Source organism: Aythya marila (assembly GCF_965140915.1).
Source record: "Aythya marila genome assembly, chromosome: 14".
Taxonomy (NCBI): domain Eukaryota; kingdom Metazoa; phylum Chordata; class Aves; order Anseriformes; family Anatidae; genus Aythya; species Aythya marila.
Genome location: NC_139055.1, coordinates 397,928 through 418,018, shown reverse-complemented (window position 1 = coordinate 418,018; position 20,091 = coordinate 397,928). Strand labels below are relative to the sequence as shown.

The 20,091-nt window shown below is 56.1% G+C and overlaps 1 protein-coding gene across 2 annotated transcripts in view; it reads right to left on the bottom strand.

Annotated features, from left to right (window-relative positions):
* Window positions 1-1,908: 1,908 nt before the first annotated feature.
* Window positions 1,909-20,091, bottom strand: part of PPARGC1B (PPARG coactivator 1 beta) — a 44,349-nt gene continuing 26,166 nt past the window's right edge. The window contains exons 2-12 of one of the 2 annotated variants that reach the window (XM_082771515.1): window positions 18,167-18,340; window positions 16,059-16,271; window positions 14,088-14,204; window positions 12,524-13,673; window positions 12,062-12,098; window positions 11,684-11,748; window positions 10,520-11,279; window positions 9,812-9,887; window positions 8,949-9,070; window positions 8,572-8,726; window positions 1,909-6,810 (exon numbers count right to left, since the gene is read on the bottom strand). In XM_082771515.1, coding sequence (XP_082627641.1) covers window positions 6,707-6,810; window positions 8,572-8,726; window positions 8,949-9,070; window positions 9,812-9,887; window positions 10,520-11,279; window positions 11,684-11,748; window positions 12,062-12,098; window positions 12,524-13,673; window positions 14,088-14,204; window positions 16,059-16,271; window positions 18,167-18,340 — 2,973 coding nt within the window. In that variant the 3' untranslated portion in view covers window positions 1,909-6,706. Of the gene's footprint in view, window positions 6,811-8,571; window positions 8,727-8,948; window positions 9,071-9,811; window positions 9,888-10,519; window positions 11,280-11,683; window positions 11,749-12,061; window positions 12,099-12,523; window positions 13,674-14,087; window positions 14,205-16,058; window positions 16,272-18,166; window positions 18,341-20,091 lie in introns of those variants that run through there. The other variant, XM_082771516.1, reaches the window with a different exon arrangement.

The following is a 20,091-nucleotide window of genomic DNA, read 5'->3' as shown; positions in this document are numbered from 1 at the left end:
CCATGCCAAGTGCAGCCCCTTGTGCAACGCAGGCAGCCAGAGCCTGCAGATGAAGGGAGCAAGACACCCTCACTCTGGCTTGGCAGCGGGGTGGGGAGTTGAGGAGGGGATCTGTTGGGGAGTGGTGTCTTACCTGCTGGAGGCTGCTGAGAGACACAAGGGATCCAAGTCTGAGTCTGAAGAGGTACTTGGAGGTACCGACCATGTATGGAAAAATAAAATGTATCCAGCCAAGGACTGACGAGAAGAGAAAGAGGGAACAGAGATTGTAGAACCCAAAACTGGTAGCATCTAGAGTAAGCTCTGCACCAGCTCCTAAAGATGTACAGTGAGCACAGAAGGCAGGAGCTGTGTGGAGAGAGCAAAGCTGGGCAGGAAGAGCAACAGCAAGCTGGGAGGAAGTGCCTGCAAGCGAGCCAGGCAGCTGCTGCAGGCAGAGAGGTCGGTGCCGCTGGGCGAGTGGGCAGATGTCCCTGAGCTGGCAGGAGGCAGACACCAAACCTTTCCCCACTCCTCCCTGCAAAGGCACCTGCCAGACCTGGCCAGGGAGCTGGGATGGAGAAATGCTGGGAGTGGGCAAGTGCACATTACATTACATGAAGCCTCCAGAGCTCCTGCCCAGGACCTTGGGCGGTGCTAAGTGCTGACACTGGAGAGCGGGAAGCTCTGAGCTGGTGGCAGCCCTGCATTGGGCTCTGCAGCTGGGGGAGCCCCATCCCGGCACAGCCAGCCCCGCAGAGCCAGGGCACGTTAGGCACCAGATGCTGCTGCCCAAGGCACGGATAGATGCTGAAACTAAAAGGGCAGCCCAGGACAGCTGATCAGACAGTGAAATGAATCCCAGGCAGCAGCGGTGGTGCTTCCCAGCACCCCAGGCCCAGTGCTTTGAGACCGGGGGCAGTTGTACTTGCACAGCTTGACCCGAGGCAGAGGCTGCTGGCACCGGGCAGCACGATGGAGCTGCCCTGCTTACCCAGCAGCGTGGCAGCACTGTGAAGCCTCCAGCGATGCTTGTTCCCTCCCCACCTTCATCCTGGGTGGCTGAAGGGGCTGCTCTCTGCTCTTCTCACTGAGCTGCTGCTTTCCCACTAACGGCAATCCCTGCACTCCTCCACTTCGGGTGTGAGCACCTGGCGCTCAGTCCCTGTGTTCTCGTGTCCCTTGCCCTTGGCACTTCTGAGACCAACCAGCTTCAAACCACACATTTGCTCCATCACAAGTGTATCCTCCAGGTGCTGGCACGGAGCCAACAGACCCCCGTGAGGGGGATGCTGTTGAAGGTCAGTCATTTAGAAGATGCTGAAGATGCTCCCTCTTGGACCAAGGGGCAGCCGTCATCTCACCCAGCCCAGCTCTGCCTGCGGCTGGGGGCATGGCCACGCTACCCTTGTTGCCCACGCTGCCGGCCAGCCAAGGGCAGCAGCAGCAGTTGTCCCTACACCCAAAAGCCAGCTCTTGACTTCTTTTCTCCTACTGTAAAGCATGCTGAGCCTGGTCCAGGACATAAGGCCGCTTCTGTTTATTCAGGGTGAGCAGGCATGCAAGCTACAACCAGAGCAGCGCCCAGGCTTGTGAAAAGTTGTTTTAGCAGAAAGTTATGCCCAAAGGATGAACTGCCCTGGTATTGTGGCTTTTGGTATCTTTTTTTCAAATGGATGAAACTAATTGTTGGTCTAACAGAGCTGCATCGTGGATTTAGCTATGTATTCACGAGCAGCTCCCCACAACCCTTAGGTCTGCTTGCAAGATACTACAGAACAAACAGCACCAGCCCTTGGTCCCTGGGAGCGCTGGGGTCAGGACAAGCGCTGACCATGGGTGGGTCCTTCCTGTGCCCCCTCCTCAGCCATACCCAGCCTCCTCCAGCCCCAACCTGGCCACCCAGCCACTGCTTTCCATCAGCTCCTCGGCTTTTCATCTGTCCCGGCACTGGCCCAGCCTTAGCAAAACGCTCACACAGGGACCATGGCCCTGTGGCCAGTGGCTGCGCTGCACCCTGACATCCTGCTGCCAGCCGGCCACAAGCGCATTGTGCAGTGCGAAACGCCTCCTCCAGAGTTTGCACCGGTATCCGAAGCACCAGCAGCACAGACTTGTTACTCTTTTTTTTTTTTTTTTTTTTTCTCCCAGTTTATAGTATATATGTTATTGTTTATTTATAGGCAGATCACTTCACTATTTACAGTACATGAGCGTAGAGATTCTACAGTCTTTGTGATGTAAACAAGTAACTCCACAGCAGGGGAGTCTGGAAAAAGAAGCCAGTTCTGAAGTATTTACACAATTTAAAATAGAATTTTTATACCCACCGGATAGATATAGATAATACATTGAGCGATTTGGTTAAATTATCTATGAAACTATAGAATCTGACAATGTAAAAATACAAGAAAACGTTCTCTCGTTTTAGAAGGTAGACAGTTAAATCACACTAGAAATAAATCTCTTTTTTAAAAATAATAACAATAATAATAAAGGAAAGGCATAAGAATTCATGCCATCTTTTAAGATTAAAGTATATTACATAAATAAGGACACAATGGAACGGAATGAGGGAAAAAAATTAAGTGAAATATAAAAAACCGCTACCAATTAAAAAAAAACATATTAAAAACTAGATTCTTAATCGCAAAGGGATCAATTCTGCCACTTTTGCTTACCCTGCAAGTAGAAAATCACAGAGTTTAGTAGTACTTACTCAGCGTGAGGAAGGAGGCAGAATTGGCCCCTAGTAATTATTAGCAGTGTCCTTTTATTCAACAAAAAAAAAAAAAAAGAAAAAAGAAAAAGAAGGAAAGAAAAGAAAAAGAGAGTTTAGCTTTTATTATAAATAACAAAGCAGATGTGCCCCTTTTTAGGTGAAATTCTTGCACCTTTCTCAAGAAATGCATCAGTTTAACCTTTCTCTCTCACACATGCATACACACACTCCCTGCCCCGTCAGTGTGCGCTGGGTTTGGCTCTGCTCAGTAATGCCCTGGCCGTGCCATCCCTGGCTGCGGCTTGAGGAGGGACGAGGAATGTGGCCCAAAGGCTGCATTTGGTTCTCTATTGCTTCAGATTGTCAGGGACGGGCTAAGATAGAACAGAAAGGATTTCAGGGCTCTCTATGAACAATGATGTAGCTCGGTATTCAGTGTAACTCCAAAAAGAAAGAAAAATACAAGAAAAAAAATAAAAAAAGAAAAAAAAATGGCTGGTCTGTAATGCTCCTTCGCATGGACCAGTGCTGAAACCAGACATTTGGACTGTAATGTGGTGGCTGAGCTGCTGTTTCCATAGGGAAGACGTGCAGCCCAGCAAGCTGCGCTGGGCAGGAGTTGGGATAAAACTTTCCTTTGGGGCAGCATTGAACCTGACACCAGGGATTGTCCTCTGCATTCAGCCCAGACATTCAGAATCATTTGCTCCTTTCCTACGGAGCCCCAGGATTCTGCCGGATTCCAGCCAGGAAACCTGGTATCCCACCATGAACAATGAGATTTTATGGGGAACTCTGTGCAAAAAAAGCGAACAGGCATTTTATCACCAGACCCTTCATATTTAGCGTTTCCCCACAGTACTTACAGGCAACTATCAGGGGACATTCTATAGTTATATACTTTTTTTAAAAAAATAGATCTCCTCAATACTTATTGCCTACCATAATATACCCTTTTGCTCCCAGTTCCTCTTGGATTGGGGCTCCTACCTGTGGGCAGGGCTGGGCCCCAGTGGTGAGGGGAGCCAGGTTCCCTTCCCTGCATCCAGCCCCCCCAGGCAGGGGGGGCTCTCACCCACCCCTACCCAGCCCCCCTTGCCCCTAGAGCACTGTGAGCTAATGAAAGCTTTCTACTAAAAAAATAAAAATAAAAGTCAAGTGGGAACTTACTTTTCACCATTAACCCCGCGTGAGCAATTCTGGACCCAGCAGGCAGTCACACCTGTGCTTCTTTAAGCTGAGATATGCCCTCTGCACTCACCAGGTCCTAAAGGCAGGGGTGGGCAGCGTGCCCCTCCAGGCTCTGCTGCTGCTGCAGCGAGGGGCGGGCGGCCACAGGGAGGGTGCCTTGGCCCTGCGTGGCACATCCTGAGCACCTCTGTGCGTATTGCATCAGTGCAGGAGACATTTCTCAAGGGAGGAGGGAAAAAGAGCTGTCAAAATTTAAAGGGGGGGGGGAGGGAAAACCCCAAACAACAACAAAAATCCATTTATAGGCTTCAGGCAACACGAAGACCACTTATTGCATCTCTTCCTATCCTAAGACTGCGGTACTGATTGGCTCTGTGCATTACAAGACCTCCCTGCTTGGGAGTGCTGTACCCGCTGCACAAGAGCTCTGCGATGGTGGCGGGCTGCTGGCCAGCACGGGAAGCCACAGGAAAGCTATGTCCAATTGCAGATTGGGTACACAGAAACCAACGCTGGCGAAGCGCCTGAGGGCTGCCCTGGGAGAGGGTTCCTCATGGCCCGGGCAGCCCTCGCTGCGCTTGCCCCTTCCCCTCCACCACGCTTGATGCATCCTCCAGCTGGGAGCGGCCTGGGGCTCGGTCCCACCGCGGCTGAGCAAGGAGATGGAAGAATTCCACTTGGCATTTTTTTTTCCTTTTTTTTTTTTTGATTGATCGTTTTCTGAAAAACATCAGCACAGCACAGGACAGTACTACCCACCCTAAATGTGTCGCTATATACATTCTACGTAAGCTCTATAGCAATCACATGTAAACATCATTGTTGTGAGGAAATACTAGGACAGAAAAAGGCAAAGCTACAATGAGGCAATTGCCAATAGCAGATGCTCAGTCTCGGCCAGGGTTACTCACATATGCTAAGTTGGGGTGGAGGTGGGGAGAGCCTATAGCAGGAGAGACAGTGATCCTTGCTACTGCTCTGGGCTGAGACCGAAGTGGCACAAGGACAGCGACTGGCACCGGCAGCAGATTTGGGAGCTGCCGTTCAACCCACCGGGGCTGTCCCACTGCCTCACCGGTTGCTGTTGGAACCGCAGGTTCCACAAGAGCAGCATGAAATAACCAAGTAATGATGCTGGTGTCGCTGCTGGAACCCCTTCTCCTGCCAGATTTCAGTGTGGGCTGTCAGGGGTGCAAACATGCCCATGGAGCCAAGGGCCGTGTCGGCAGGGTATGGATTTCTGGAACTGAACCTCATGCAATTTTGGAGGCTTTAGTCATACTCCCTGCAGGATGAAATGGTGTCCGCATGGAGGAATGAGAATAAAATCCCTAAGTCACATACAGGGGAAACCCCAGAAGACTCTAATCTATCTATTGGCATAGTTAAGGCTATAATATTCTATCTACATACAATGGCTGAATCCCTAGTGGTCTCTGTGTCTGGGGAGTAAATGGAGATGATGGAGATGGCTTGAGGAGCCAGCAAGATTTCCTTTCCCTCTGGGAAATGGTGCCTCTGGCCTGCTCTTGGTTGGGGCTCCTTCACCCAGGGGTGGGGGCTCTCCTCCTCCCACCTCTCCCAGAGGCAGGGGGCAAGCTTGCAAGCAAATTTGGCGGGGATGCTGCTTGAGCATGCCTTACATCCAGCGCTGCCAGGAGGCCTGAGGGCCCTGGCGAGAGGCAGGGGGGACGGCACGAGTGGCGGCAGGCCAGCCGGGAGCCGCAAACACACAGCAAAGCCATGACACTTCCTTCACACTGCTGGGCATGAGCTGGGCCGAGGGGGCACAGGCAACGGCAGAGAGCGTGCCGTGCCGACAGGGGGGTGCGGGTCCGCATTGCCAACGAGGTGCTAGGTGAGCATATGGCTTATCAGACACCGGCCAGAGGACAGGCAGAGACAAGAAGGATCCTCATGCCCCGCTCCCTCCACGGGCGCCCCAGGCCTATCAGGGCAGGGCCGCAGCGATGATGGCCGGCAGGCAGCAGAGCCGCAGGCCACCCGGCAGCGGTTCAATGCTGCCTCTTTCCACCACCCCTTTCCCTCGCACCTGTGGGCTGCCAGCTCCATGGCAGGAGCGGCCCATGGGCCTCTGAGCGGGCCTGCTCGGCAGCTGGGTGCCAGGGGCTCGCCCCCCAGTGAGGAAAATGGCTTTGTCAGCAGTGGGGGAGCCCCGCGTGCAGAGGGCCCCAGTGCACTGCTGGGGAGGCCGGCGCTTCTGTGGCTGAATGCTGGCTCTGTGACTCTGCTCTGACCCCCCATTTGCTCAGTGGCAAGTGCCTCATTACAGTGCATAGTTAAAAATCAAGGAAGCGGTACAATAAATCTGAATTACAGTACATCTGAGCCATAAATACATTTTTTTAAGTATATACTTTTTTTTTCTTCCTTTTCTATTAAAAATTAGTTTATAATCCTGATTCTATTCACAATTAACAATTTCATCATCACACACTACGGACAAAAAATGTTATGGTGAACACAGCTGCAACTTGACGGTGGGAGCGCGGGGTCGGGGCCGGGGCGGGGAGGGGGCAGGGGCTTCAAGGCTCACCCTAAAACAACCAGTCAGAAGCAGGGAGGCTAATGTGTGGCAGTGAGACATCAACACCATGGGGACTCACAGACAGAAGCAGCTTTGTTCAATGTAAACATCAATTGAAAGGGACAGCAGTCTCTCTCTCGCGCGTGCGTGCTCTCGCTCTCTCGCTCTCTCTCGCTTGTCATAGACTGAATAATTTCTTTGAAAACGTAAACATATTGGAAGTGCCTTGACTGAGGTATTGAGGTATTCCTCCAGGGTTAAGGCTGTTACCGATGCAGGCTGAGCTGGGCCTCCTGCAGCAAGCTGTCAAAATCCATGGTCTCGTACTTGCTTTTCACCGGTGCCAGGGAGGACTCCTCCGCGCTGCAATCTGGGGACAGCAGGGACACAGGACAGCATGGTGAGGGATGGCAGGAGGCGGGCAGAGGCACAAGGCGCACTGTGTGCTCCCCGTGCCCGCGCACGGTGTCACGAAGCCCCGGCCACCCCGGCAGTGCTTGCAGGTGATGGCTTTGCTGAGCATTCCCTGAGCTGTGTGCCTGCCCTGGCCTCCTCCTGGGAAGGCACCGATGTTGTCCCATGTCCAAGAACAATATAAAATGGGAAAACGTGCTGTTTCTCCCCATTGAAAAGGAGCAAACTGCTGTTTGGCAGAGGGGCTCTCACCGCTCAGGTCAGAGGGCAGAGATGCCCACTCCCACATTCACAAAAATTGCCAGACCCAGGTGAATTCTGAGCTGCTGAAACACGGCACTTCCCACATGAGCAGCCAGGTCGTGGCAAGCGTGGGTGTCTGCCTGTAGAGCTCCCCAGCTCTTGCATCAGAAGCTGAACAAAGAGTGCCATCACAAAGCCTGTGAAATCTAGCAAATGCCAGAAGTAAGACCGCCTAATTGAACAGCAGCTCAACCCCTTTGTGTGTATATTTTTGATAGAGCTGTTAATGGCATGGCTGTATTTCACTTCTTCCTGTAGGCTCTCTGTCTCAACCTGTGCACAGGGCAAGCAGGATTTAGGAACAAACCATGCCATGTAGTCAGGGGCAACTGTTTTCTCGCAGAAACCAGGGGGTGAGGACCTGGGAGCAGTGCTGGGGGTTCCCCTGCAGCTCTGCCCTCCCCACAGTGCTGCACAACTGACATTTTTGTCACAGGGTGCTTGCTGGTTCTTACCTCCTCAGAGCCCAGAATGGCAGATCCTAGCTTACTACACGGGTAATGAGCATTTGCACCCACAGCCAAAGTCAGAGAGAACGCTGCTCTGTGCACATGAAATATTGTCAGGTGCTAAGAGACCAGGCAGTACTTGTGTCAGACTTAGCACCTAGAGGTAAATGAAGACTTAGGGCTTTATTTTCTGGGCATGTAGTGGGCTGCCTTATCTTATGCATGAAGTGGGAAAACAGAACCACTTCGCCGCCTGCAGAGGGTGCAAAACTGAAAGCGTGGTGTTCATGAAACACCTGACGATCACAGTGATGAGGGCCAAGTGACACCCCGATCACATTTCTCTTTCAAGACCAGCATAGGATTTCACTCCTGTCCATTATCGAAGGCTGAGAGACAAGGTTGAGTGAGCCCTGGATAAGTTAGCGAGGCAGACCTGTGGAGAGCAGTGTGTGCTAGCAGAAATCCACGTGACACCAGAGTTACTGTAACTGCAGCGCATCTCAATGTCTTCATTTTGGATGGAAAGTACACATGCAATGCTGGGTAATCTGTCCTGTGGAGCAGCAAACAACCCAGATCACCTCTTGGGCTAATGAGCTGTTGTTGACCGCTTTCTCTAACCATGGGGAAGGGAGTTCTCAGCTGGAAAGCGTCCAGAACCGTGCAGAAATGCAGCTGGGAAACAATGGGCTGTGCCTCCGCTGAAACCCAAAGGCTCTGGGGTAGGATGCTACGCTTCACAGCCAACATGCTCTGGATCCTCACGCAAGCTGCTTTCCTTCTCTCCCCCCAGTGCCCAAAGCCATCCAGCTAGGCTGGGTTAAGCTGGGAGCAGCTGTGTGAGCCATACAGAGCAGGTGGGCTTTTGTTGCAGGCTGAAAAAAGCTTTTAGATCCTCGCGTGTAACGTACCGTTACTGTGCCATGCTGATGAACAGGATGCTTCCAAGGAAGCCTTCTTACCCAAGTCAGCGTATCTGGTCCAGAAGAAGTGCCCGAGGCCACCAGAGCTGAGCTGGAAGGAAGGCTCGTTCCTCTTCCTTAGTGAGGTGCCGTTCTTCAGAGATAAGGCAGCGTGCTCTGAATACCGGTAGGTGATGAAGCCATATTTATCCCCCCTGAGCAACCAAAGAAAGAAGCAGAGATGCATCAGGCTCCACAACCCTGCTCACACAGCTCTGTCCTGTGACCTGCCACCATTCTGCCGCCCACCCCTGCACCCATGGGGTGGGCTGGGGCAGTGCAGGCTTCACTCCCCCAGCACTGCCCTGTCACTGTCACTCCTAGAGCTGAGGTAGAGGTGACCACACGCCCCACGAGCCCAGCATCTCGCCACCCACCTGTTAGTCCTGGACAGGACCTGGCACTCCACGATCTCACCAAACACCTCAAAGCGTTTCTTCAGCTCGCTGGAGCTCATGTTGCTGGAGAGGTTCCTGATGTACACCACCCGGCCTTCCCCCTGCCAGCACCAAGCGAGAGGTCTCAGGCTCCCGACACGCGCCTCCAGCACTGCCCATGGGTGCTGGACACGTGGGGTGTCCAGGAGCCCTCTGCCCTGGCTGCACAGCACTGCCCGGCCCCCAGCCCGTTGCTGTCACGGCCAAGTTAAAGCAGCCACACACCCCTTCCTCCCCTGTCAATGCCTCCCGTGTCCCTGCAGCCTTTGTACCTTATCCCAATGAAGTCACCAGGAAACATTCCTGAGAACTTATGGAGGACAAATTCAACTGTGCTGCAGGTGAAAAATGCCAGATGGGCAGACGTGAGCATGTATGTGTGGACATGGCAGCGGAGAAGAGCTATTTCCCTGCAGACGCAGCCCCATGCCACTGTACATGCCGCACCCGTGCTGCCCCTGCAGCAGTGCTGGTGGCTGCGCAGCTCCAGGGATTCCCCAGCTTGCTGCCCCAGCTGCCAGTTCCACGGATGCGCCGGGCATTTCTGTGCCAAGGACTCTGTATTGCCAATTGCAGATTGCTTCCACTTTGCTTTAGCTTTGCTCTCTCCCACAGTCATGTCCCTGTTTAACACTGGCCTCACACCAAGGGATGCTGAAGCCAGGGCTAATGCTCCACCGCTGCTTTTCTGGAGCAGGGCACTACTGAGGGCTGCGGGTTGCTTTGTCCCAGTGCGCACGCAGGTGCCGGCGGGAGGGAGCGGCTGCTGCCCCCGGGGCCAGCGCTGCTCCCTGCTCACTTACGATGGCCTTTTCCCGTTTCTTCTCCAGCTGGCCCCGGCTCCCACTGCCACCTTGACACTGTTCACCATTCTCACACCTGTGGAGCACGAGAGACAAGGTCAGCCCCAAAAGGGGAACCTGCAGGGAACGCTTCAGCCAGCAAAAGGGAGGTGAGGCAGAGGGTTTCTGCAGAGGCAGGCAAGTGCCTGGCAAATATTGGGAGATGAGGTCATGCAAAGAGCTTCGAGCTTCTATGGGCCACATCATCTCTCTTGCACCTGCTATGATACTGGAAAGCCCATTCCTTGATGCCAGAAGCAGTCCCTAGCCAATGTTTGCCCTTCTCACAAATGGCTCCAGCCCCTGTCAGTTGCTCCCAGCATGATGGAAACCCACAGCTACTTCCCCAAATGCTGCTTTCTCTGGCCTTGGCTGATGTTTTTGGCAGCTGCTGCTGTAGTACCAATTATTTCGATGGATTTTCTTTAACTAATTAGCATCTTTATACTCAGACCAGAGAGAGCCAGTGCTGTCATGCAGTGCCTTTGGACAGAACTGGGAGCGGGGTCCACCCGGGCTCCCACACCACCTCCCAGCAGCAGCAAGGGAGGGGACAGCCACCATGCCATGCCAGGACCGTCCCCTGCAGTGGCCAAAAGCAGGTTTCTACAAGAGTGTGTGCCCCCAGAGCTGCTGCAAGCTGCCAGCCCCTCTGCTGCCCACCCATACCTGAAGGTGCGTCTGCTGGTGGGGGATCGGGACCGGCAGCACGAAGACCCCGAGCTGGACCTGCTCCGGGAACAGTAATGCAAACTGGTCCTGGAAAGGGGGTTTCTCCGCAAGCACAGCTTGGTATCCAATGGGCTGTCACAGTGCTCTTCCTCCTCCTCATCCTCCTCCTCCTCCACCGGGGAGCCGCTCTCACTGCAGCTGTCATCAAAGACAGTGTCATACTCGGGGGTCTTGCAGAAGGCCATATCCTCGCTATCAAGAGCACTGTCCAGGAAGCCAAAGTGCTTCGTTAAGCTGGCTCTGATCTCCTGGTCTCGCAGCTGCTTGACACCATCCTTCCACACCATCTCGCTGCCCGCCTCCTTGCTGCTGAGGTCCAGCCCCTGGTAGTGTGCGTCCGGGACCCTCCTCTTGTGCTCCATCTCCATCTGGCCCGGGGGCTCCCATGACTTGAGCACCTTCCTCTGCAGGGTGGCCTCCGGCTTCAGCACCTGGCAGTAGTCATGGTCCCCAAAGGAGCATGAGAAGGGCCGCTTGAGCATGCCCGGCTGCTCGGCGGCACGGCTCAGGTGGGCCAAGAGCTCTGTCCTCTCGGGCTGCTTCTTCAGGGTTTTCTGGGAGGCTCCTGTGTCCCCTGTGCTCCCGGCCCCAGGGCTGGGGGCCATGCTGTCCTCGTCGCCAGCCTCCTGGGGGATATCTGGCTTGTACAGGTCCTCCTCGGCGGGCTTGTACGGCGGAGTGGTGGGCGGCGTGAGACCTGAAACCCGAGTGAACAAACAACAGGAGTCAGCTCTGCCCTCCATCACAATTCATCCAATCCCAATGCCTGAGCTGCACCGACACTGCAAGGCAGGGAGGCTGCTCAGCCTCCGCCACCCTACCCACCCACTGGCACTTTGGGGAAAAAGAAGGATGCCTCATCCCCAAGGGGACCCGTCAATTCTCCCTTCCCTCCTGGCCTCCCTCCAAGCAGCAGCCCCTCCAAACAGCCTCCTCACTCCCAAACGCTTTCCCCAGTGCCCATGACGCAGCCCGTGAGCTGCTCATGGTGCTCCAGCACGAAACCAGCACACAGAAAGTGCTCCTGCACCATGGGATGAAGCAGTGGCTTCAAGATTTCCCATCCCAGGGAGAAATGAGAACATTAAGAGCCTGTCCTACCTGCTGTCCCACACAGCTCCACGGTCAGCATTGGCTCAAAGTTTCTCTTCCCAAAGGTCGGGTCACTGAAAGGAGAGGGAAAGTGTGTAGGTGAACACAGAAAATTAAAAAAAAGGAAGCTGATAAAAACGCTGCATACAAATGAACCCTCCCAGCATGCCTAGTGCCTGACAGAGATGGGGGCGAGCAGCATGCCCTCACCACCACCACAGCAGGGATGAGCCTCAGTGAGGTCGCCGGGCACGTCCACCCTGGCACCAACGCTCGCCAAGGGCCTGGAGCTCTCCCAGAGCCTTGCACCTGTGAGCAAGGTGCATGATGCGGCTTTCCAGCCCTAGCACAATTAATTTAGCCCCCACAAATCCCATGTGCACTTACGTTTGCGCCAAGGACAGCATGAGACACCGGGGTGTTTCTGAAAGGCAGGGAGAAGCACAGTTACAGCGGAGCTGGGCTCCCTCCAGCGCCCACGAGGCAGGCAGGGGACAGCAGGAGCCGGGGCTGGGGACACTGCCGGTGAGGTGGCAGCAGCCACACGAGTGGAGGGATGGCAGGTTGGAGCTGCTCGCACGCACAAAGTGCTGGCCAGTGACAGTATGATGGCAGCTGCGCTTCTGGGGCACCGGTACAGCTGAACTGCAGTGTGTAGGCACAGGGCAAACCCTGAGGGAGGGGGCAGCCCAGTCCTGCCTCCTCATGCTACAAGGATGGGGAAACTGAGGCAGGAGGCACAGGGGGAGTGGATTGGAACAGAACCCCAAAACCAGAACAGCCGCCGGTTCCCCATGCGTGGGACCCCTCAGCCAGGTGGCACCCAGGGGTCACCTCCCGCCCCCTCACCTGCTTGCTGCCAGGGGGCACAGCGCTGGCTCTCAGCACCCTCGCCCTCCTCACTGCCCCCTGGGGATTCCAGGACGAGGGGCTGAGGCTCTGGTGGCGGTGCCATGCTCCCGACGTCTCCCTCCTCCGTGCCACCCACCTCCACTTCGGCCACAGGCTCCTCAGTGGAGAAGGCCTCCGGCGACGGGCACAGCGTGGGCTCCCTGGAGGCTGGGGCTTCCCGGGGCACAGAAGGCTCGAGCGGTGGCTCATCAAGGAAGGAGAGCCAGTGGCCCAGCTCGGGATTGAGTCTCTTGGACCGGCGGACAGCGTAAATGGTACTCTCTGGCCGCCGGGCTGCCTTCCCTGTGGACACAGCTGAGGCGCCCACGTGCTTCCCAGCCTCCTCCTCCAAACTGCCAGGTTCCTGTGGAGCCTTCGCCTCGGCCCCGAGGTTCTGCCTTGGCTCCGCTTTCTCTGGCACCACTTTGGCTCTGGATTTGCAGGTCCCACCAGTGTCCGCCCCATCCTGCACTAGCATGGCAGGGCAGCTGGCAGCGGGCAGCTGGGCAAAGGAGGCATACACGGGCTTGCCCAGGCGGTAGGGCTTGCTCACATCACACAGCAGGTCCCGTGCCAGCAGCTCCTTCAGGATGGAGAAGGATGCTGCAGGCTTCTTGCAGCCCCCGGCTGCCTGCCAGGTGCAGCCCAGCTGGCTCTCAGCACCACCAGGGTGTCCCGGCTGCGGGGGACAGTCCGGTTTGGCTCTCTTGAAGGGGCTGCTGCAGGGCTTGGGCTTGGCGTCAGTGGCATCGTGGGCGGGCAGCTTCCGCGGCGGCAGGCAGTAGGTGTGCATGTAGCGGATGAGCTCCACCACCGTGTTTATCTCCCCGTCGCAGGAGAACCAGCTGCCGGCGCCATCCTCCGCCGAGGAAGGGGAGGTCATTGCATCACCGGAGCTCAGCGAGTCCTCGCTGGAGTCGCTGTCGTCCTCGTGGTGGGCGCAGTTGCCTGCGGCAGAGTGGTGGCGGCCACCGGGACACTCCTCTGGTGCGCGGAGGGCTGAGGTCTGTGTCCAGGGGGCCGCTGAGGTGAGGTGCCGGTGCAGCTCAGTGCAGCTGCGGCTCTGCACCTGCGGGATGCTCGCCCTCCGGTCCCGGGGAGCCTCCACCTTGGGAGAGAAGAGGGGAGATGGTAAGCCCCGCGCCTCGCCCTCACACACAGCCCCAGTGCTGAGGGGACAGAGCCGCCCAGGGTAATGGGGCTGCTGGGGATAGCGGGTTTCCCTCAGTCATGCCAGGAGGCAGCTCCTCCTCCCCAGGAAGGATTTGCATCTGTTCCCAGGCAATCTAATTTGCCCAGCCTAACGCACTGCACAATTACCATTAGCCAAGTAGAAAAATCTTTGATGGCAACTTCTGCTGGGATGCAGGAGATTAGTTTAGGATCAGGCTCTGTGGTGCGACAGGCAGCTCTCCCCAGGCCGAGTGATCCCACATTTGGGTGTAAATCATCAGGGTAAGGGGGGGCGAGGGTGCGGCTTTCATGAACTAGCGCCCGGTGAGACGGAGAGGTCTGAAAATACCTTTGTGCAGGGCCTCGAGGGTCGGGACTTAGGGGTCCCCGGGCGCCGGGCACTCCCGTCTCTCTGAGCCTCGCAGCTGGGAGGCGCGTGTGATGGAGAGAGGAGCAACTTCTTCAGCTGCAACGAGAAGCGGCGAGAAAGCGCGTCGGCACCGCAGCGACAGCACCACACCTCTGCCGGGGGCTGCCTGCGCCCCAGGGGCTGCAGGCTGTGCCCACTGCTAAGCGTCCAATTCAAAAACCGGGGGGGTTGATAAAAGGGCACAGAGGGGCTTCACGCTGGGGCTGCGAGCAGGCACTTGTCAGTGCTCAGCAGCGCTCAGCCTCCTTGCCCAGGACCCTGCAGAGGGCAGGGGTGGTGGGGACGGGGGCAGAAGCAGGGGAATGTGCTCCCCAGGGCCATTCCCAGGCTCCGACCAGACTCGTGGGAGCTGTCGTGGCATCCAAACGTCCATCAGCTTTGTCCCTAGGTGCCAGGATTCACGTTTCTATGTGTGACTGATTTGGACAGCTTACTTGGGTCGCCCTGCAAGGCTTGTTCAGCTGCGACATCCAGAAAGGGGCCTCCCTTCGTTAATTAGCTTGCAAAGCATTTTGCAGATGTAAAGCCCGGCGGGACATGCTGAGGGCTGGCTGAGGATCTTCCCAGCCTGCTTCATTCAAAGACTCCCCTGCAGTCCCCCGGGGTGGTCAGAGCAGGGTTTTCCTCAGGTTACACACAGCGCAATCCGTTCTGACAGCGAGGTTAGCAGAACTCTTCCCTTCTACTCAAACACTTTTTTGGTCAGGAAAATATAAAATAAATTTATCCCCCAGCCAGCAAGGATGACGTTTCGTGTCCCACCCATCACACTATCAACCAGAGGCGACAGTGGCTCAGCAGCAAGGTGACTGCGGAGGGGCTGCATGGAGGACACAGACTGGGGGCTCGGCCCCCCTGTGCTGGCCTGTGAGTTTGGAGACCCCCAGGTCGGGCTGAGGGATTTTTAAGGGGTGATAGGAATGGGGGGGTTCCTGGGTCAGAGGCTGCCAGGAGACATCAGCCGGGATGCCTGCAGCTTTGGGCGTGCAGCTCCTGTCAGTGGAAGCAACCAGCACCTTTCCCCTCCCTGCAACGTATACATCCTGTATATACACATCTGTACTGTGTGTGATATATACACCCACCTGTGCACAGGACTGGGGGCGGTGGAAATGCACGCTCTCACCACTGGATGTCACTCCTCCCCGACACAGCGTGGTTTGGGGAACACCCCGGGCAAGGCTAAGGGGTAAAGGCTAAGGGGGAACCGTGAGCCCCCGGAGGGAGCGGGCTGGGTGCCCCCACCCCAGGGGACCTCCCAGGAGCAGCGGAGGGCTGCAGCGAATGCTGCCCCTTAGCACGGGCCAGGACCAGGAGTGGGGCTGGAGCCCCAGCACCTCAGGGGACCGAGAGGGATGCTCTGGTCACCAAGGCTATTGGGGCCGGAGGCCACATGTGGGGGCATGGGGGTGGTCAACCCTCCTGCGAGGGCAGCAGGGAGCTCAGTCCTGGGGACCCGGGGCAGAGCCAGGCAGGAGCAGGCACCTTCCCTGGGGTTTGGGGCTGAGGCTGGGATGCACTACAGAGAGCCCTGGGCAGCCCCACAGCCTGGCCTTGCGAGAAAAGGAGGTGTGTGGGTCCTGCCAAAGCCACCCCCAGCACTGTGACACCCCCTGCAGGCGGCGCCCGCCCCCTGGGTATATATAGAGATATTTATATACACACAGCAGCAAGCAGCTTGTTCCCGTGAGGATGGCGATGGAGGTGACAGCAATGATGCAGAACATGTATACGTATACAATACAAGTATATGCTTTGGTATTGACGGTTAAAGAGAGTTTTAAGCCTAGAATGAAAAAATTCAGACCTTTGCTTCCTATCATACCCATGCAGCCGGCTTATCAGGGGCTCATCCAAATCCACCTTAAACAGTAGGAAGTGGGTTCTTACTAGAGACAGCTCATCAACCTCGGGGGCCAGGGGCGGCCCCCCCGAGACCGGGGCAGCGGGTTTGGGGGAAGGGGCAGGCGAGGTGTAGGCATGGTTGAGCGTGTCCCCCTCTTCCAGAGCTCGGAAGGCAGCCAGGCCCACGTCAGCTCCCTGAATATCATCCAAAGTCTCGGTGAGGGCCGCCAGCAGCGCTTCATTCTCGCTGTCTATTATCTGAAAGGAGCAAAGAGAGGGAATCAGGCTGAGCGAGGCACCCGTGGTCGCTCCCTCCGGGGGGGCACGTCAGGCTGGCAGGGGGCCATGGGGGGATTTACCCCCCTCTGGGGCAAGGAGATGGGAGCAGGAGAGAATGACTGGGGCAGGGATGTTATCTGCCCACCCACAACCCCGGCAAACCCCACGGGAAAAATAATAGAGAGCATCTTCTGTCCTTAGAAGCAAAGCACAGTGGGAACGGGGGCGGTGATTAAAAGGCTCCTTGACCAAATGATCCCAGCTTTGGGCTGTGAGCCCCCTGGTGCTAGCTGGAGGAGATGGTGGGGGGAAGGAAAGGTGGAGAGCCCAGCCCAGGGCTGCCCAGGGGAAAAGAGAGCGCAGCCCCCTGTGAGGGCAAGGGCGACAGCCCCCATGGCATGGGGAGCATGACCCTAGGCAGGCTCCATGCACGAGGCCCCTTCCTGCTGGCAGTACGGTGCAAATGCCCCAGACAGGGTGCAGAAGCAGAGGAATGGCCCAAGTGAGCCAGGATTTGGCTCATTTTGGTCCTCCTCCTCAATAGGCTCAATGTAAACCATACCCAACAAGAAGCAGGCTACTCTCAGGTATAAAATTAGCACGGGACAAGTTCGGGCTCTCGGTGAGGACTGCGGGCTGCACAGAGCCTCCCTTATTTCTCTCTTCTTGTTTAAAAATTAAGTATCTTGAGTTCCATGCCCTAACCTTGCTTGCAGTTACTAGAGCAGGCTCCAGGGAAAGGCAGTAGGATACTCCATTTTTGGCTCCATTTCTTTTTCTCCTGTTATTGGCATGAGACTGCTGTGCACACAAGTTCAGAGGGATACATATCATTATACGCTGCTGCTCCTAACGGGCCTGCCTTTTGCATTTCTTTTCTGTTTATCTTTTCCCCAGGAAGTTCAGCGGAAAATATGCATCTCGTGATGAAGGTCTGTCAGCTGGACTGGACCATTTTCAAGCACAGCAGCAGCACAGCAGAAAAGCCAGAGGGCTGTTATTATGGCCAGTTTAGAAAATATCGGGGCTTTTTTTTTTTTTTTTCCTCCTTTCTTTAAGAACAAATCCTCTTCCTTCCCAACAAGCAACCCACTGCTTGGTGACCAGAGAGCCCCAGCGTGCCACAACCAAGCTGGCCTCCTTGTACCAGCAGGAAGCACCTGGCAATGCTCAGCAGTGCACGGCAGCCCCATCCCAGGAGGATGGGGCACATTGAGGCCATGGCACAAGAAGAGGGAGGATTTTGGAAAGGCAGCCCTGCTGCTCCTGGCTCTCCTCCTCTTCCTCCCACACCCAAGGGCTGCCCTGTGCCCTGGAGAGCAGGGAGTGTTTGCTCTCCTTAGGCACAGCTGTCAATGTCAGCGTTGGAGACCAGACATCGTGCAGCTTGCTTTTTTGCACCAGCGCTCAGTAGTTCGGTCACCCCTGCCCCACTGGGGCTCCAGCAGCCCCTGCCTGCCTGCAGCTGCTGCAGTGCATGCCCTGCCGTAGGGTGCATCCACTCCAGGGAGGCAGAGGTGGGTGCTGGGGACACCCCCACCCACGGGTGCTCCCCGGCGTGCACAGAGGTGATGCTGAAGCTGGAGAGCACAGCACAGGCGGGCTGGCACAGCAGCCCTGCTCTGCTTGGCACCTCTTCATTAGCCTTGCTCCGCTAGCTCCATTTAGACCCAGTGCACAAATTAATGGGAGCACTAATCAGCTGGGGAGGAGATATTAATAGCTGTCCCCCCATACCTCCCCTCCCTCCTCTCCCCTCCCCTGCACTCCGCACGCCTCTGCCCTCGGCAGTCGCCCATGGGAAGGTGCAAGTGAGCGGCCTGGGACCAGCAGCCAGAGGGATGTCTCCCCACGTCCCTGTGTCCCCGGGGTACCTGGAAGAGCTCGGAGTCATCGGTGCTGTACTGGCTGGACTCGGTTTCGGAGTGCTCCGCACACCACTGCAACTCGCTGAAGCAGCTGGCGGAGTCCAAGTCGCTGGCGTCCAGCTGGGACAAATCAATCTCGGGGAAGTCAGAGTAGAGGTGCTCCTCGCCAGACACCTCATACTGCAGAGAGAGGAAAAAGGAGGTGAGCTCACAGCCACACCACAGCACGTGGGGCTTTGCAGGGGACACCCAGGCTGGCAGCAACAGACTGCAACCAGCAGCAACAACAGCAGGACGGCTAGGACCTGGGGGAGCCGTGTCCCCACATGCCATTGCCTCTGCTCGAGCACATTACTCAGAGCCCAGACGAAGCTTTTTGGAATAAAACTGGCAAATGGATCAAGGGAGACCAATTACACAGCAGCTGAGAGAGCACGGAGCACCTCCTCACTGTGCTTTTTGCAAACCGGTTTGCGCAGCCTGGCACTGCCATCAGTGGGCACTGAAAGCTGCCCTGCTGCCACCAGCGAGCCCTCGCGGCAGCACCAGGCACGTGTGGAGCCTGCATGGGAAGGGCCTCATTGCTCCAGCAAGCAAACAGCTGCCAGTGCCCTCAGACGAACCTCAGCAGCCCTTCCTGCCTTCAATGGTGCAAGGCTGACCTCCAGGCTCGTCGAGCAGCTGCCCCGGCAATCAGCAGCAATGGAGGGGGGCAAAAGGCTTAGGGCACACACAGGATGCAGTGCATGGGGCAAGGCTCTGAGGGGTGGCTTCATGCCGTTCAGCCTGGCTGTTCCCATCCCCATCCCTGTCCCTGCTACATGGCAGTGAAACGCTCGGTGACAATCCTTGGGAAGGTGCACATCCCACGGCACCGCAGAGGCACTGCAGCCCCCCACACTTCTTGCACATGGAAGAGAAAATGGCATGGAAAAACATCAACGACCAGGAGCACATGGGGTGACCTGAGCTCTAGGAACCAAGCTAAAAATACCCATTTAATCACCAAAAGCAGCTGAGATCTGCCCTGCTTCCACCTCGCTACTTCACTGCCTCCCCAGCTCTCTGCATGGCCAGCCCCTGCCTGCCCCGTGCCCAGCACATAGCTCCCTCCTGGATGCATCCCCAGCAAAAAACCAGGGCTCAGACCCAGAGGTGAAAGGTCTGGTGCAGATCCACCTGGTATTGGCTGCCCAGGGGGAGTTTTCTGGTGATGAGGGAAACAAGTTTATTTACACAGCAAAGGGATTTTGGAGCAGGCAAACATCTGAGCACGTGAGAGGCTGAGGAGGCAGAAAAACACGGTGGCCTCCACTTCTGCTGTGCTAACACAGAAGCTAACACAGTCTCCTCCGACACACAGCAGGGGGAAAGGGGTCTCAAACCGAGCTCCAGGAAGGGCAAAGATAGGGTTTCTCTCTGTATTGTCTTTTTTTTTTTTTTTTTTTTTTTTTTCCCCTTGGGATAATTGAGGATCATAGATGACGAACTTGGTGTCCCCCCAAAGGATGGTCCTGTGCACAGCAAGGCTGGGGTCTTCAACCCCTCCCAGCAAAATTTTTGCTCACTGGGTGCTCAGAGCATGTGCAGTGGGATGAAAGGTCCCAGTTCTCATCGCTGCCAAGTCTGGGGACGCAGATCTCCCTTCAGCCCAGCTCAGCCAGCCCTGCTACTACACGTTCGGTGCCCTCTACTCTCCCAGGCACGTGTGTTACCTGCTGTGCCTCCTTCCTCCCTTCCTTCCCCAGCTCCTGCACCTGCCCCAGAAAACATCCTGCAACAACTTTGGCTCCCCCTTCTCCCCAAATCTTCCCATGGGAACACAGGCAAAGGGTTCTATTTTTAGAAAAGCCATACACATATATAAACGTGTGTGTGTGTGTTCAATTAAAAATAGCAAAGCAGTCAAATCCTCCTGCTCCTTTTGATAT